Source organism: Marmota marmota, unplaced genomic scaffold (assembly GCF_001458135.2).
Source record: "Marmota marmota marmota unplaced genomic scaffold, marMar, whole genome shotgun sequence".
NCBI classification, from domain to species: domain Eukaryota; kingdom Metazoa; phylum Chordata; class Mammalia; order Rodentia; family Sciuridae; genus Marmota; species Marmota marmota.
The window spans coordinates 7004107-7018862 of NW_025999962.1; the positions used below are offsets into that span (position 1 = coordinate 7004107).

The 14756-nt window shown below is 38.0% G+C and overlaps 1 protein-coding gene across 4 annotated transcripts in view; it reads left to right on the forward strand.

Annotated features, from left to right (window-relative positions):
- Mrtfa (myocardin related transcription factor A) overlaps positions 1 to 14756 on the forward strand; it is a 136765-nt gene that overhangs the window by 58376 nt on the left and 63633 nt on the right. Inside the window, exon 1 of one of the 4 annotated variants that reach the window (XM_048803102.1) lies at positions 11976 to 12030. The exons of the other annotated variants lie outside the window; for them this stretch is intronic. Within the exon in view, the coding sequence (XP_048659059.1) occupies positions 11991 to 12030 (40 nt within the window). The 5' untranslated portion in view covers positions 11976 to 11990. Of the gene's footprint in view, positions 1 to 11975; positions 12031 to 14756 lie in introns of those variants that run through there. 4 annotated transcript variants of the gene reach the window in all.

A 14756-nucleotide genomic window follows, 5' to 3' on the forward strand; every position in this document is an offset into this window, starting at 1 on the left:
TTTTTTTTTTTTTTTTTTTCTTCCCAGTACAAGCCTACCTGTGTTTTTTGATCTCCTCCTCTTCCCCCTACCCTTTTTTTAAACACCTGTCCAGAAAACTACAACATAAAAATAACATTGAAAACAAACAAATGCACAAAAACCCTCTAACCTTTTTTCTCTTTTAGAATACCTATATTTTAAAATTCTGTTGTCCTATGCCTCATTTCTACATTAGGGACAGCATTAAAAAAAATTTTTTTTTGATCCTACTTAGAAATAAGCCTGTATATGATAAGCCCTTACCTTTACTTGGAAGCGTCCTTGTTTTTTGCAGTGACTCTTGTACCTGTTCACAAGGATTTTTGAATTATATTGCGGTAAGATTTCTAACTTGCACCCATGGCCAAAGCCAGTGTCATGTGTTTGAAACTAAGCAAAACCTCTCAAGCATCTTGCCATAAATGTGCGTTAGAATTTTTTTCTGACGTAACACATAGTTCTGTGAGTTGGAATTAAATTTAAACCTGTGTATCTTTAGAGTGTGAACATGTGCTATGTGAAGGACTTTGTTGGCACTGGTTAGAAAATAAGATTCCTTGCTTCCTGAACCTTCTTTTCTTCTGAGAAGCTTTGAGAAACTTCTAAACATCTGAGTTTTATATCTGCTAAGTTAGCATGAGATGTTTGCAAATAGTTTTCCCTTAGCTTTATCCTGAAGATCCTTTTGCATTTAGGCTTTTGGTCAAATGATTCAATGTTACTAAGTTTGTGATTAATCCCAATGTTTTCCTAAAAACATTCAGACTAAGGTAGTTAGTCTGAATGTTTTTAGGAAATTTCGTAAATTTGAAGAAAGAAAAAGTATATTTTTCCATGTCCTCATAGAATTTGACACATGCTGAATATTGCATGAAAGGTTTTTGAGAGTCTAGAAAAAAATGTGCTTCCCACATGCATGGGGATAAAATTCTGGTTTAGATAGTTTAGAATAAAATCTAAGTAACACCTGTCTGGAGTCAGTGTTGGCGCTCCTAGAAGAGCAGGTGTGGCTCCTTTTTATTTTGCCCTGTCTCTTCAGTTTCACCTCCTGCTCTCTTCACTTCTGATCTGTAGGTTCCGTTACATGCTCCCTCCCTCCCTCCCTTCTCTCCTAATTTTCCCAATTACTTTATTTCCTGCTTATTCTTTAGGTCTCAGAGAGTATCTTTCTACCTCAGGTTTTCTCATACCTTCTCATGCTCACTGTCTTCATTGTAGTTACATTTTGAGATTATATGTTTGTTTATGAATTTTGTTTGTTGCTTCTTTTCCTCACTAGATTGTAAATTCTACAAAGGCAGATATCTCTCTGTTATTGATGTTATTGTTTTACCTATTTATGTACAGCATCTGTCTAGGTGCTTGATACTTAAATGTTGCATAAATGCATATTAATGAATGAATAAAGTGAACATGAAATATTGGAGACATTGGGAAAAAGAAAGTTACTCCATTCTGTATCCAGGTCCCCATCCCAGTAGTTTGTTCAGATTAACATTTCCCTGAGGAGAAGTACAAACCATCTTGCTAATGGTAGCTCTTTAATTCCTTTATAAAATTTAGAGGGCCACTTTTAAAAATTCTGATTTGTTATATATGACAGCAGAATTCATTACAATTCATATTATACATATAGAGCACAATTTTTCATGTTTCTGATTGTACACAAAGTAGAGTCACATCATTTATGTCTTCATACACATACTTAGGGTGATGATGTCCATCTCATTCCACCATCTTTCCTATCCCCATGCCCCCTCCCTTTCCCTCCCTCTCCTTTGCTCTATATAGAGTCCATCTAATCCTCCTATGCTATCCCCGAGCCCCATTATGAATTAGCATTCTTACATCAGAGAAAACATTTGGCCTTTTTTGGGGGATTGGCTAACTTTACTTAGCATTATATTCTTCAACGCCATTCATTTACCTGCAAATGCCATGATTTTATTCTCTTTTAATGCTGAATAGAATTCTCTTGTGTATATATACCACATTTTCTTTATCCACTCATCAACGGATAGGCATCTAGGTTGGTTCCAAAGTTTAGCTATTGTGAATTGTGCTGCTGTAAACATTGACGTGGCTGTGTCCCTGTAGTATGTTGTTTTTAGACCAAGGAGTGGGATAGCTGGATCAAAAGGTGGTTCCAATCCCAGTTTACCAAGGAATCTCCATACTGCTTTCCATATTGGCTGCACCCATTTGCAGTCCCACCAGCAATGTATGAGTGTGCCTTTCCCCCCACATCCTCGCCAATACTTATTGTTGTTTGTACTCTTGATAGCTGTCATTCTGACTGGAGTGAGGTGAAATCTTAGAGTAGTTTTGATTTGCATTTCTCTAATTGCTGGAGATGTTGAACATTTTCTCATATATTTGTTGATTGATTATATATCATCTTCTGAGAAGTATCTGTTTAGTTCCTTGGCCCATTTATTGATTGGTTTATTTGAGTTTTTTTGGTGTTTAGATTTTTGAGTTCCTTATATATCCTAGAGATTAGTACTCTGTCTGATGTGTGTTTGGTAAAAATTTGCTCCCAAAATGTAGGCTCTCTCTTCACTTTACTGATTGTTTCTTTTGCCGAGAAGAAGCTTTTTACTTTGAATCCATCCCATTTATTGATTCTTGATTTTTAACTCTTGCACTATAGGAGTCTTATTAAGGAAATCTGAGCCTAATCCGACATGATGGAGATTTGGGCTTACTTTTTTTTATAATAGGTACAGTGTCTCTGGTTTAATTCCTGGGTCCTTGATCCACTTTGAGTTGAGTTTTGTGCATGGTGAAAGATAAGGGTTTAATTTCATTTTGTTGCATATGGATTTCCAGTTTTCCCAACACCATTTGTTGAGGCTATCTTTTCTCCAATATATGTTTTTGGCACGTTTGTCTAATATAAGATAACTGTATTTATGTGGGTTTGTCTGTGTCTCCTCTATTCTGTACTATTGGTCTACAAGTCTATTTTGGTGCCAATACCACACTGTTTTTGTTACTATTGCTCTGTAGCATAGTTTAAGGTCTGATATAGTGATGCTACTTACTTCACTGTTCTTGCTAAGGATTGCTTTACCTATTCTGGGTCTCTTATTTTTCCATATGAATTTCATGACTTCTTTTTCTATTTCTGTGAGGAATGCCATTGGAATTTTGATTAGAATTGCATTAAATCTGTATAATGCTTTTGGTAGTATGGTCATTTTGACAATATTAATTCTGCCTATCCAAGAACAAGGTAGATATTTTCATCTTCTAAGGTCTTCTTTAATTTCTTTCTTCAGAGTTCTGTTGTTTTTGTTGTAGAGGTCTTTCACCTCTCTTGTTGATTCCCAAGTTTTTTTTTTTTTTTCCCCCTGAGGCTATTGTAAATGGGGTAGTTTTCCTTATTTCCCTTTCAGAGGGTCTGTCACTGATATATAGAAATGCCTGTGATTTATGGGTGTTGATTTTGCATTCTGCTACTTTTCTGAATTCATGTAATAGTTCTAGAAGTTTTCTGATGGAATTATTTAGGTCTCCTAGGTATAGAATCATATCATCAGCAAATAATGCTAATTTGAGTTCTTCTTTTTCTATCCATATCCCTTTAATTTCTTTCATCTGTCTAATTGCTCTGGCTAGTGTATCAAGAACTATGTTAATGAGCTGGGAATGTGGCTCAAGCGATAGCGCGCTTGCCTGGCATGCGTGGGGCCCGGGTTGGATCCTCAGCACCACATACAAACAAAGATGTTGTGTCCGCTGAAAACTAAAAAATAAGTATTAAAAAAATTCTCTCTCTCTCTCTAAAAAAAAAGAACTATGTTAAATAGAAGTGGTGAAAGAGGGCTTCCCTGTCTTGTTCCAGTTTTTAAAGGGATAGAGGGCCACTTTTTTTTTTTTAAAGCCATCTCTAACTTCCCCTCATTGATTTTTAAAAAGCATGATTCTCAGTTTTTGTGAAATTGTAAAGATACAGTGTTTGTATCCATATCACTAGATACACCTCTGCTCAGGGTTGAACCAAGAACGGTCTCATTTCAGGCAAGGGGCTAACAAATGTTTGGAGGCACTGTGTATTTTAGCTTATTGACTAGGGCTTTGAATTTTTTCTTTTTAATGTACCTAGATTTGTCCAGGCTTTGGGAGAATCTTTATACCATATTTAAGACTGACCAATTTTTACTAAAATGGCAAGTGTTCTTTTTGAAGATCACATCTTACAGTCAAACCAAGAGTTTTAATGTCCTAATACTCCTGCTCCTTGTCCACTGATAATTATTGCTTGCATCTCAGAGTACTTTTGAGGTTAAGATTGACAATTTTTGTGATATATATGGTGCTCCTGAAAGCTTGTGGCTTAGTGTACTTAGTTTCAAAAATTGTTTTCATAAGGATGTCAGACAGCTCTAAACTTGGTGTGCTGGTAGTGGGATTAAAGTACCACAAACAGACTTAACTTCTTGGAAAACTTCTCTTTCTTCTAATTCTTTCTTTTGTTACTTCTAAGCATTCTAAATTGTCTTTGTTCTTTGGAGGTGCTTAGGAATTTCTCTTCATAGCAAAAGAGTTAAATAAGATTTAGAAAATTTATACTTTAACAAATGCTCTTGTAAACTATTCCTGAAAAAGATGGATCAGTTAAAGTTTACAAATTACTCTTAAATGCAGATTGCTAAGTGGTGGTGTTATGGGTATGAGTTTCTTGGCTTTTCAGGATGTCATCCTTTTTAGTCCTGGAGCTAAATATCAAGAGGCTACATGTTCAACCATAAAATTTTAGCCTCTGCCAGCATTACATCAGCTCCACAAAACCTCATTGGCTTATTATCCTCTGGGACTAGGACATGGATTTGGCAGCTTGTGAAAGCTGCTTTTTCCAATTTCTCCCTTCCTGGCTGTGACATATCCCAAAGGAATGAGGTTGAGAAATCATCATCATCTTTTGAAAGCTTCAACTTCTCATTCCCACAGTGGTTCTCATGGCCAGGGATAGAAGATTCCTTCTTTCAATTGAAGAGTCCCTTTTAGCAGATGATGTATTCTTTAAGCAGTGACCAAGGAAAGGCTGGGGGCAAGAGACCTCATTAGGTCTGATTCTGGGTGATTGTCTACAAGGACAAGGATGCTAGTGCTTTTACTAGGATCTTCTTTATATTACCAAAGTGAGCTGAAAGACTAAAACTGGAACCATATAGGTATTCATCATCTGTGTCAGCTGACATTTGGTATGAGAGCTAGGATTGTCATTTAACATCTCCTTTAATGAGCGCCCTTAAAATAACTTTCTTGAGGATAACCTTGGGTTGTAGAAAGAGCTGCCTGACCTCAAGCAATCACCTTAATCTCTTTTAGCCTTAGTTTTTATATCCTTAAAATACAGTACCTTCCTTATCTTCCACAAAAGGTGTTGTAGGGATGGAATGAGATAGCACCTGTGAACAATTTCACCAGGGTCACCAGTGACCTATTATTTACTTTATTCAGTGGGTCTCACCCACTTTAGTTCTCCTCTTACCTAATCTTTCTTTACTGTATGGCCCGATTTAATGCTGTCCCCTCTTCATTTGGTCCTATTCAGAGTTCTTTGCCTAAAGCCTAAGCAAAAAATAAATTTTATTGGAAGAGTACTGAATAATGCACAGCCTTACCAGGAAAATGGAATGAAGACTGGATAACAAAGTTCAGAAAATGAACAGAAACTGAATAAGGCAGAGCCTAGTGAAAACCATGTTGTGCTACCAGCCTTCTGAGGACTGCTCTCTGGATTTTCTGCCACTGCTGCTTGCCTGGTTTCCAGTGAATCCCTGCTGCTGTTGGCACTGCCACCAATAGACACTTGCCACAATGCCAGGGATAATTGATTATGTTTCTGCCTTCACATCATTTCCTTAGTAGTTGAAGTCCCAGATAGGAAGATCTGATTAGCGGAATGTAGGTTATATATTTGTGAGCTAGAGTCCTGGGAGCTGAGTGAAGGAGTTATTTCAGTTGCTATAGTAGAAAGGGGGGCCTGTCTTCCCCCTTCTTAGATTTTCCCCCAAAAGGAAGGTACTGGGCAGCTAAACCAGAGACAGCGGTTTCTCTATGTCTGGCCTTCTGCCTTTCGGGCCACTGTTCACTCTCTTACAGTTTGTGTTCAGCCTTGTCTTTGACAGTTTTTCTCTTCAGTCTACCTATTCTCCCTAACAATTTTATTCCAAACTGTGGCTTCATCTACCACGTATCGAGTGATGTGTGTCCCTTTATCTTTAGCCCTGACCTAGTTCCTGAGTTCTGGATTTGGTTAACCCACTGATTTTCCCACCTGGACTTCTAGATAACTCATACATTTAAAGCCAATGCCACCATTCCCCAGGCCTGCATTCCCTAACTTGGCACCAGTTGCCGTAACCGGAAAGCTAGCACTCGCCTTTGATTCCTCTTTCCAGTATGCCTCACATCTATCTGACTTCCTCTTCTTTGTCCTCTCCCATTTTGTGTCACTGCCCTAGATCACATTCTCATCATTTCTGGTTAGGTTTTAAAATTTTTTAATATCCATCTTATTGGTCTCCCTGCTTAAAGCCTGCCTCTTCTCCACCCTATCCTTCATTCAGCTGCTGAAGATACTTTGAATCATTTTATTTTCCTCCTCAGAATTCTTCTCTTTGTTTTAAAAAACTGTTGAATTTGACTGTTTGGTCTCTCACTATTTGGTCATCCCTTGCCACTTCCAACCTCATGATCTCCGGCAGTACTGACCAGCTTTTGGTTTCTAGAGTAGTTGATGCCCTTTTATTTTATTTTTGTGTTCCTTTGTGTATCATCTTTTTGTGGGGTGGATAGGTGCTAGAGACTGAACCCAGGGCCTCATGTATGCTAAGCACGTGCTAGACCACTGAGCTACACCCTCAGATCCCTCTTGCATATAATCTTGCCTCTGCCTTGACCATTCATTCCTTGCTGTGCTTGTCAGCCTGCAGGCTTATACTTATCCTTCAAATCTCAAATCAAGTGCTGCTGCTTCAGAGACTCATGTTTGTCTTCCTTCTCCTGGAAATCTCCGTGTCCTATTTCATGTGCTCTCCTTACGTTTGGCACATTCCACCACAGAGCAGTTGTTTCAATCTATTGTTCCTAGCAGGTCTCATCATAGGAAGGAAATTCCTTGAAAGCACAGATGGTATCAACACATAGCAGTATATAATAATTTTTATTTAAGGGCCAAATGAATGCAAACACTTTGAGAAATAAAGCACTCTACAGATGTGACAATATTTTCATCATTGGCATTTTATTGTCATTTCTAACTCTAAAATCATTAAGTTTTTTTTCACTCTTAAAGTTCTGTAATCTATGAATCAGTTCCTGGGAGACAGTTCTGATTTTATTTTGTTCTCTTATCTTTCTGCATGTGGCTAGAGATCCAAGAATCCTGTCAGCCTATCATATAATTTTGATTTCTCTATGCAACCTTATATTCTTTCTCCGAGAAGTTGATTATATGTAGTTTCCTTTGACTTTCACAACCTAACATACATTTTAGTCCTAAATAGTGATTTACTTCATGTGTTTCTTCATTCCTCAACCCACAATCACTAATTTAGTTACTTTGCTTTAGTTGCTTTATCGTGGCCATGAATTATGCAGTGGCTAAAAACATACACTGTATTAATATAGTGTAGATGAGCTACAGAATCTAGAGAGAGGCCTGTCGATTTGACTAGACTGCAGGAGTTGCCCTTTTCCCATACCATACCTCTCATTTGGGTTCTGTGCTCCCCCAGAGGCCTTGGCATAGCAAAAGTATATAGTTGAACTTTGCCACTGCCTCTTTTGATTTATTGCACTGGGAAGAATAAGTTTTGATATATGTATTTTTTTTTTTCTTGTTCTTCCTTCTGAGGGAGCCTGCGTCATTGAGAAATGTTTAACCTCATGGCCTTGCACTGGAACTGGAAATTTGCCTGAGGGAACTTGAAGCTGTCAGTGTTTTTACTCAAATTCCCCCTTAAGGGGAGGGGGATTTCAGCAGAATCTGCCAAAACAGGAAGATACTGGGAAATTTTTTAGTAGCAAAACTGTTGCCATTAGGTTACTGAAAGTATTTGAAAATTTTTCTGGAAATAAATATAGGCATTTTGAATTCCCTTTGGGAGAAAACTGTAGATTCTACCAGGTGTAAACAAAAATCCAGACTGAGAAACTTAGCTTTTCAGTTTTTGGTATGTTGTTATAAGGGAACTTTGACCCGCTTGGTGAGAAAGAGAAGCAAACCAGAGGGAGTTTTAGGAGTTTAGAAACTTTCCTGTAGGGAAAATAGCCATAGGCCAAGGCAAATCTCTGTGGACTATGGGAAGAATCTGTCTCTTTATCAATCCTGGGTTATGCTAAGAGTAGACGGTGACTTTTTTTTTTAGACAAATTTTTCAAATTCCTATTCATATTGTCATTATTTTCCATTTCCAAAATCATTTATTTGACACAAGCAAGATATTTGCCCAGTAAGTGTTAGAATAGGTGATTTTTTTTTTTTTTTTGTGCTTAAAGGGTAATCTATTAGGATGGAATATGACTACCCCTGCTTGTTTTTTTTGTTTGTTTTTGTTTATTTATTTGTTGCACAGATGAGGAAAGTTGAACAGTTGTTTGTCAGTGTGAACTGATAAACTGAGCAGTTACTGAGCCCTGACAAGGGAGGAGTCGTGTGGTTAAATCTTTGTGGCAGCCTCATGACTTTCTGGAAAATTGGAAACAACTTTGCTTAAACAGTACTTGATAGAAATATAATCGTTCTTGCCCACTGTGAGAGATAGTTGGGTTCATCTACCATGAGTTCTTTCTGGGGAATTTGGCATGGGTGATTGAGGGCTGATCATATTCATGGGTAGCATGAGACTTATTTTAGTCAGCAAGTGTTTATCAACTATCGATTATATGCTTATCACTATGATACTTATTCTGGGGGATTCCTGAGAAGTAGAAAGAATGATTCTGATATCCACAAAATTTACATTGTTGGAGATACAGAGACTACAAGGGGTCACAAGATCCTGAGAAAGAAAAGATAAATGGGGTCAGGAAAATGAAGGCAAGAAGGATAAGTGGATTTAGGGATAGGCAAGAGAAGTCAGAGGAAGGAAGGATGAATCAGATGGTGTTCAGGTAGGAAGAGAATCCTAAGGAAAGATCTGGATACCAGACTAGGTGTGCTATGTAAGGACGACTAAGGGTTTCACCTTGATTAGAATGGGAAAAGTGGGACAGTTGGAAGATTGTGTCAAATACATAATGATTAGCTGGATTACTGAGTAACTTGAATATTAGAGTTTGGCCCTCACCAGATAGTGGGAAGTCAATAGTCATTGAGTAACTAATTATTTAGTTTGTCAATTTCTTTAATTGAAATTTTAATTGAGATAATTGTAGATTTTTATAAAAAATATTTTTTAGTTGTAGATGGACATAATACCTTTGTTTTATTTTTACGTGGTGCCGGGGATTGAACCCAGTGCCTCACGCATGCTGGGCAAATTATGTACCACTGAGCCACAACCCCAGCCCCGAGATAATTATAGATTTACATGTAGTTTTAAAAAATAATATCAAATGAATCCTTAGTACACAATAATTACTTTTAAGAAATTTATTAAGAATTTTGTAAAGAAGCCAGGTGCAGTGGTGCATGCCTTTTATCCCAGAGACTTGGGAGGCTGAGGCAGGAGGATCACAAGCTCAAGACCCATCTCAGCAACTTAGCAAGGTCCTGTCTTAAAACATAAAAAAGGGCTGAGGATGTAGCTCAGTGCAAAATGCCCCTGGGTTCAAGCCCTAGTGCCAAATAAATAAATAAAACAAATAAACAACAACAAAAAACAATCTGTTTACATTCAGTAAAAAAGAATTTTATAAAGATAAAAAGGCTTGTTTAGTTCATAATTTTTGAAAGCGGAAAGTACAGGAGGCTTTATAGATTTGGTCTCTGGTGAGGGCCACCTTGGCTACATGACGTCAATCAGGGTGAATGGCATCATGGCAGGAGCATGTGCAAGAAGAACAGATCACATGGAGACCAAGGAGAAACCAAAGAGAACCATAAGAATTACTTTTTAAGTGCTAAGTTTGTGAAAGTTATTTCCAAGTTTTCACAGATGCATAAAACGTTTTGCCTGCTTCTTGCAGGCATACAGGAAAAAAGACACATCCTTTTAGTAAAATAGCTTGGGTAAATAAAAATCTGAAGCCTAAAATATGTGATATTTGAGCATAGGTTTTAGAAAATAATTTAGAAACAATTATTTTTGGAAGGGGTTTAGGAGAGGTGCTTTATGGTGCAGGGGTCATGTGAAATTATTCACTCAGCACCTAAAATATGCCAGAGTCTGTGCCAGGTGCCAGGAGTATAGTGGTGAACAAGACAGACATGGTTCGTGTCCTCTCCCAGCCTGAAATTTATTGGTGAAGGCAGATAAGTAATTATAAATTATAATAAAATAGGGGTTATTAAGGAATATTTCAGAATGCCATGGGAGAGCAGAGCAGGGGAATCCAAACAATTTAGGGAACATTGCAAGAAGGCTTTGCAGAGGAAGGGATTTTTAAGTGATGACCTGAGGGATGTTGCAGCAAAGTGATCTGTGTGAGGACCTGGAGAGGACAAATGAAATAGCACATTGAAGGAGCTAGAAGACATTTGTTACAGTTGGTAGTAGAGAAGCAGTGTGGTGTAACAGATGTGAGTGGAGCCTTTGCAGCCTTCCACTTCTGGGATTCATCTTCTCCAGCTGTGACAAGCAAAAATGTCTCCATATATTTCCATATCATGTCCCCTCATGGTCAAAATTGCCCTGTGTTCAGAACCACTGGGGTTTTTTTGTGAGGATTAAAGTTGTTGATTATATAAAAGCACATAGAACCTGGCATGTGTGCCCTTACTGTGTTATATTACGATTAGTACAGTGGTGTTTAGGAAAAAAATGTGTTTCTTCTGATAATAGTTGAGGGAAATTTAGTCTCTCATTTGATTAACTAAATAACAAAAAATAAAATATAGTCCAGATGCTGGTATGAACAAATGGGGTTGTCTCTTCCCAGTAAACTGTGTTTATATTCAGAGCCACTTTCTATGGATATAAAGCACTCTATTCATCAGGGAACCTGTGGCCCTGCCTTTAGATATAAAGGTGTGTCTCAATTGAAAATTTCTTTCCCCCCGCTTCCTCCCTCCCTGAGGGATGCTGCAGGTGAGAGATCTGCAATCTGAAGGATATAGACCTTCCTTCCTTCCTTCCTTCCTTCCTTCCTTCCTTCCTTCCTTCCTTCCTTCCTTCCTTCCTTCCATCCTTCCTCTCTCCCTTTCTCTCTCTCTCTCTCTCTCTCTCTCTCTCTCAGTATAGATGGGATCTTGTGTTGCTCAGGCTGGTCACTTACTCTTGGGCTCAAGTAACTCTTTTACTCCAGGCTTCCCAGTAACTGCAACTACAGGCATGGGCCACTGAGCCTGAAACACTCAGTAATACTTAATGGAATTTCTCCATCATCTGACACAGCTCAAATTAATCCTTTTTAATGACTACATACTACTTTGTAGCTTGTATGTACATTCCCCTGTTGGTGAATGTTTGTTTTTTCCTTCTCTGCTCCCCTGTACCTCCTGTCTGTAGCTCTCTTTTTTTCTTCTTTTTTTAAAAAAATTAATCTGTAATATGTAGATATATATTATTATTATTATTATTTTTGGGTGGTGGTGGTGGTACTCGGACCAAATCCAGGAGTGCTACATCCTAGCTCTTTTTATTTTTTGATAGAGAATCTCGCTAAGTTGACCAGGCTGGCTTGAACTACAGCTTTTTCTGACCAGCTTCCTGCATCAATATACATCCCATATCCTTTTAAATTAAGTTTAACATATTGATGTGTATATTTCTATAAGAGGACTAAGTATCTTTAGGTTGAGTAGACAATGCTACCAAATTGTTTTTTAAAGACTTCATGTTTTCACAGGTATGTATGAGAATACTCTCCCCATCCTTGCCCACCTCTCTGGTATGTATAGATGCTATAAGATCTTTTAAGTTTTCCACTGGTCAAATGGGTGTGAAGTGTTAGCTTGCTGTTATTTTGAAATCATTCCAATCAGGACTGTAGTTAGGATTCTTAACAGAAATAAGCCATAAGAAAATCCAGCCTCTTTGGCAGTATAGCTCTATCTCCTTAAAATCCCAATGAAACTTGGGTTGAACAGTATCAGAGGACAGATGAATATAACAGTTCCATTATAGTAAAAATGTGGGCATTCAAATTAAGATATCTATTAATGAGATTGTTGTACAGAACTAAATGATACTTAGGAATATATTTGTGCATCTGGGTAAAGCCTTCTTCCCTAGGCTTCTTGGCAGAATTTTGCTGCAGAGACAATTTTTCCGGGGAAGTCGAACATAGCACTAAGCAGATCATATTCAGGAAAGTATCAGCACCAAAACAAAACAAGATAAAAAAACCAAAATATTGCGTTGTTGATGAATGCGTCAGAATTTTTAGTTAGCATAGGTGGTACATTTTAAAAATTATGAAATGTTTTAAATTTTCCAAAAAAAAAGTTAAATTTTGAAAATTTACAAGGGATTCCAAATTGGAAGTGATTGTGAATATATTACTTTTGAAGAAGCCAAGCCAACTCACCATACCAAGGGCTAAAGCATTTTTTAGATTCCCTGGTTATAGACACCATGTAGTTAAATGGCTCTCTGGTTTATCCTGTCCTTGTATGTATGTAAACTAGGGGATTGGTGTCTGTGAACGAAATATATAACCCTGGTAAATGTGGTATCTGGGGTCTCTGACTTCTAGGGACATGTATGAATTAGCAGAACAATTTACAGGACCATGACCTTGCTTCAGAGGTGAAGCGAAGGGAGATGACCTTTTGACAGAGGAGCTCTAGTAGCTTTGTACTTTGAAAGATGTGAGATCAATAAAGTAATGCGAAAGAGCCAGCAGAATGGAGTTTGACATCATCTGATATGCCCCCAACTGTGTACTTCTGTGTTTGTTGACAGTTCATATTGAGAGAGATTGTTCATATTGTGGAGAGATTGTTTGGTGACATCTGAACCATTGACAGAGAACAAATATTTTATTGTATGTTTTGGGACAATCACAAGCAGTTAGTGGTGAAGCACAAATGAACAAGATTTCTAGCCTGATTAGCCCTGCTCTTCTTCACCTAATAGGAAGAATTTGCTTTGGGGATTTCTTTCTTTTCTTTTTTTTAAATATTACTTGTTGATGGACCTTTATTTGTTTTTTGTGGTGCTGAGAACCAAACCCAGGGCCTCACACATGCCAGGCAAGTGCTCTGTCACTGAGCCACGACCCCAGCCTTTGGGTGACACACAGTACAACCTGAGGCCTTTCAGCAAGATGAGCAGAGCAGGAGTATATAGGTTGTTCAGAACTTCACTAGTTGCTGGCCCTGTGCATTGATGAGTTGGGAGTGGGGTGGCAGACCATGGTAGCAAATATGTCCTCTGTGGCACTAGGTAGGAAAAAAGATCCTGGGGGCTGAACTATGATGATTAATCCATAGAGCACTATTTTTCATAAAGTAGATGGTAAACCACCAATAAGAAATAAATACATATAAGTATGGTATTCTTTCTGTTTACAGGTATAGAATTTTACTTTATTAGAATAAAAAATTATACTAAAATCCTGTCCAGATTTCCTCTGCTTCTTAAATTCTTGTGTTTGTGTTGAAGTATCACATGCTTGATTTCAAACCAAAGGGGAATTTATGGGGGTAAGTTTTAGTAAAGTTTGGCCCTTGTCTTAGTCCATTTTCTGTTTCTATAGCAAAATACCCTAGACTGGGTAGTTTGTAAAGAAAAGAGCTTTGTGTACCTTGTGGTTCTTGAGATCCCAGAGCATAGTGCTAGCTTTTGCTTGGCTCTTTGTAGGCCCTTCTGGCAATATTACAACATGGCAGTGGAATCATGGTGGGAGTATGTGCAAGAAGGAAAGATCACATGGAAAGATAGGAAGCCAAAGGAATTTTGGGGCCAGACTCACTCTTATTACAACAATCCACTTTCATTGGAACTAACTGGGGTCCCATGAGAATCCCTGCTGAGTGCAGTTCCTCCAGTGACCTAACCACCTTCCATTAGGCCGCACCTTTAAAGATTCTACCATCTCAACACCCACATACTGGTGACTAGACACCTAGTACATGAACCACAAACCTTCGTGAGAGACATACTCAGACCATATTCAAACCTTAGTAACCCTTAATGTCTAAGGTCACAGATAAGATGTTTTCTTTTTGTGTTGTACGGTCTGCCTTCAAAATCTTTTTAAATGACCGTTCTTGCTTTCAAAATCATTTGTAAGAAAAAACTGTTTTAGCTTAGGCATGGTGGCAGACACCTGTAATCAATCCCAGTGGCTCGGGAGGCTGAGACAGAATTGCCAGTTCAAGGCCAGCCTGGGCAACTTAATGAGACCCTGTCTCAAAGACAAGAAGGTCTGAGGATGTAGCTCAGTTATAGAAAACACTTGCCTAGCATGTGGATTCCAGTATCCCCATCCCCAAAAAATCTATTTTAGGAAGATGGTTAAAACATTTTGAGTATGTGATTAGAGGGAGCAGCACTCTTTTTAGTTTTTCAAAAATTATTTTGCTTGAGGAACATTATTAAATGCTACACACACACACACACACACACACACACACATATATACATACATACATACATATATATATATAT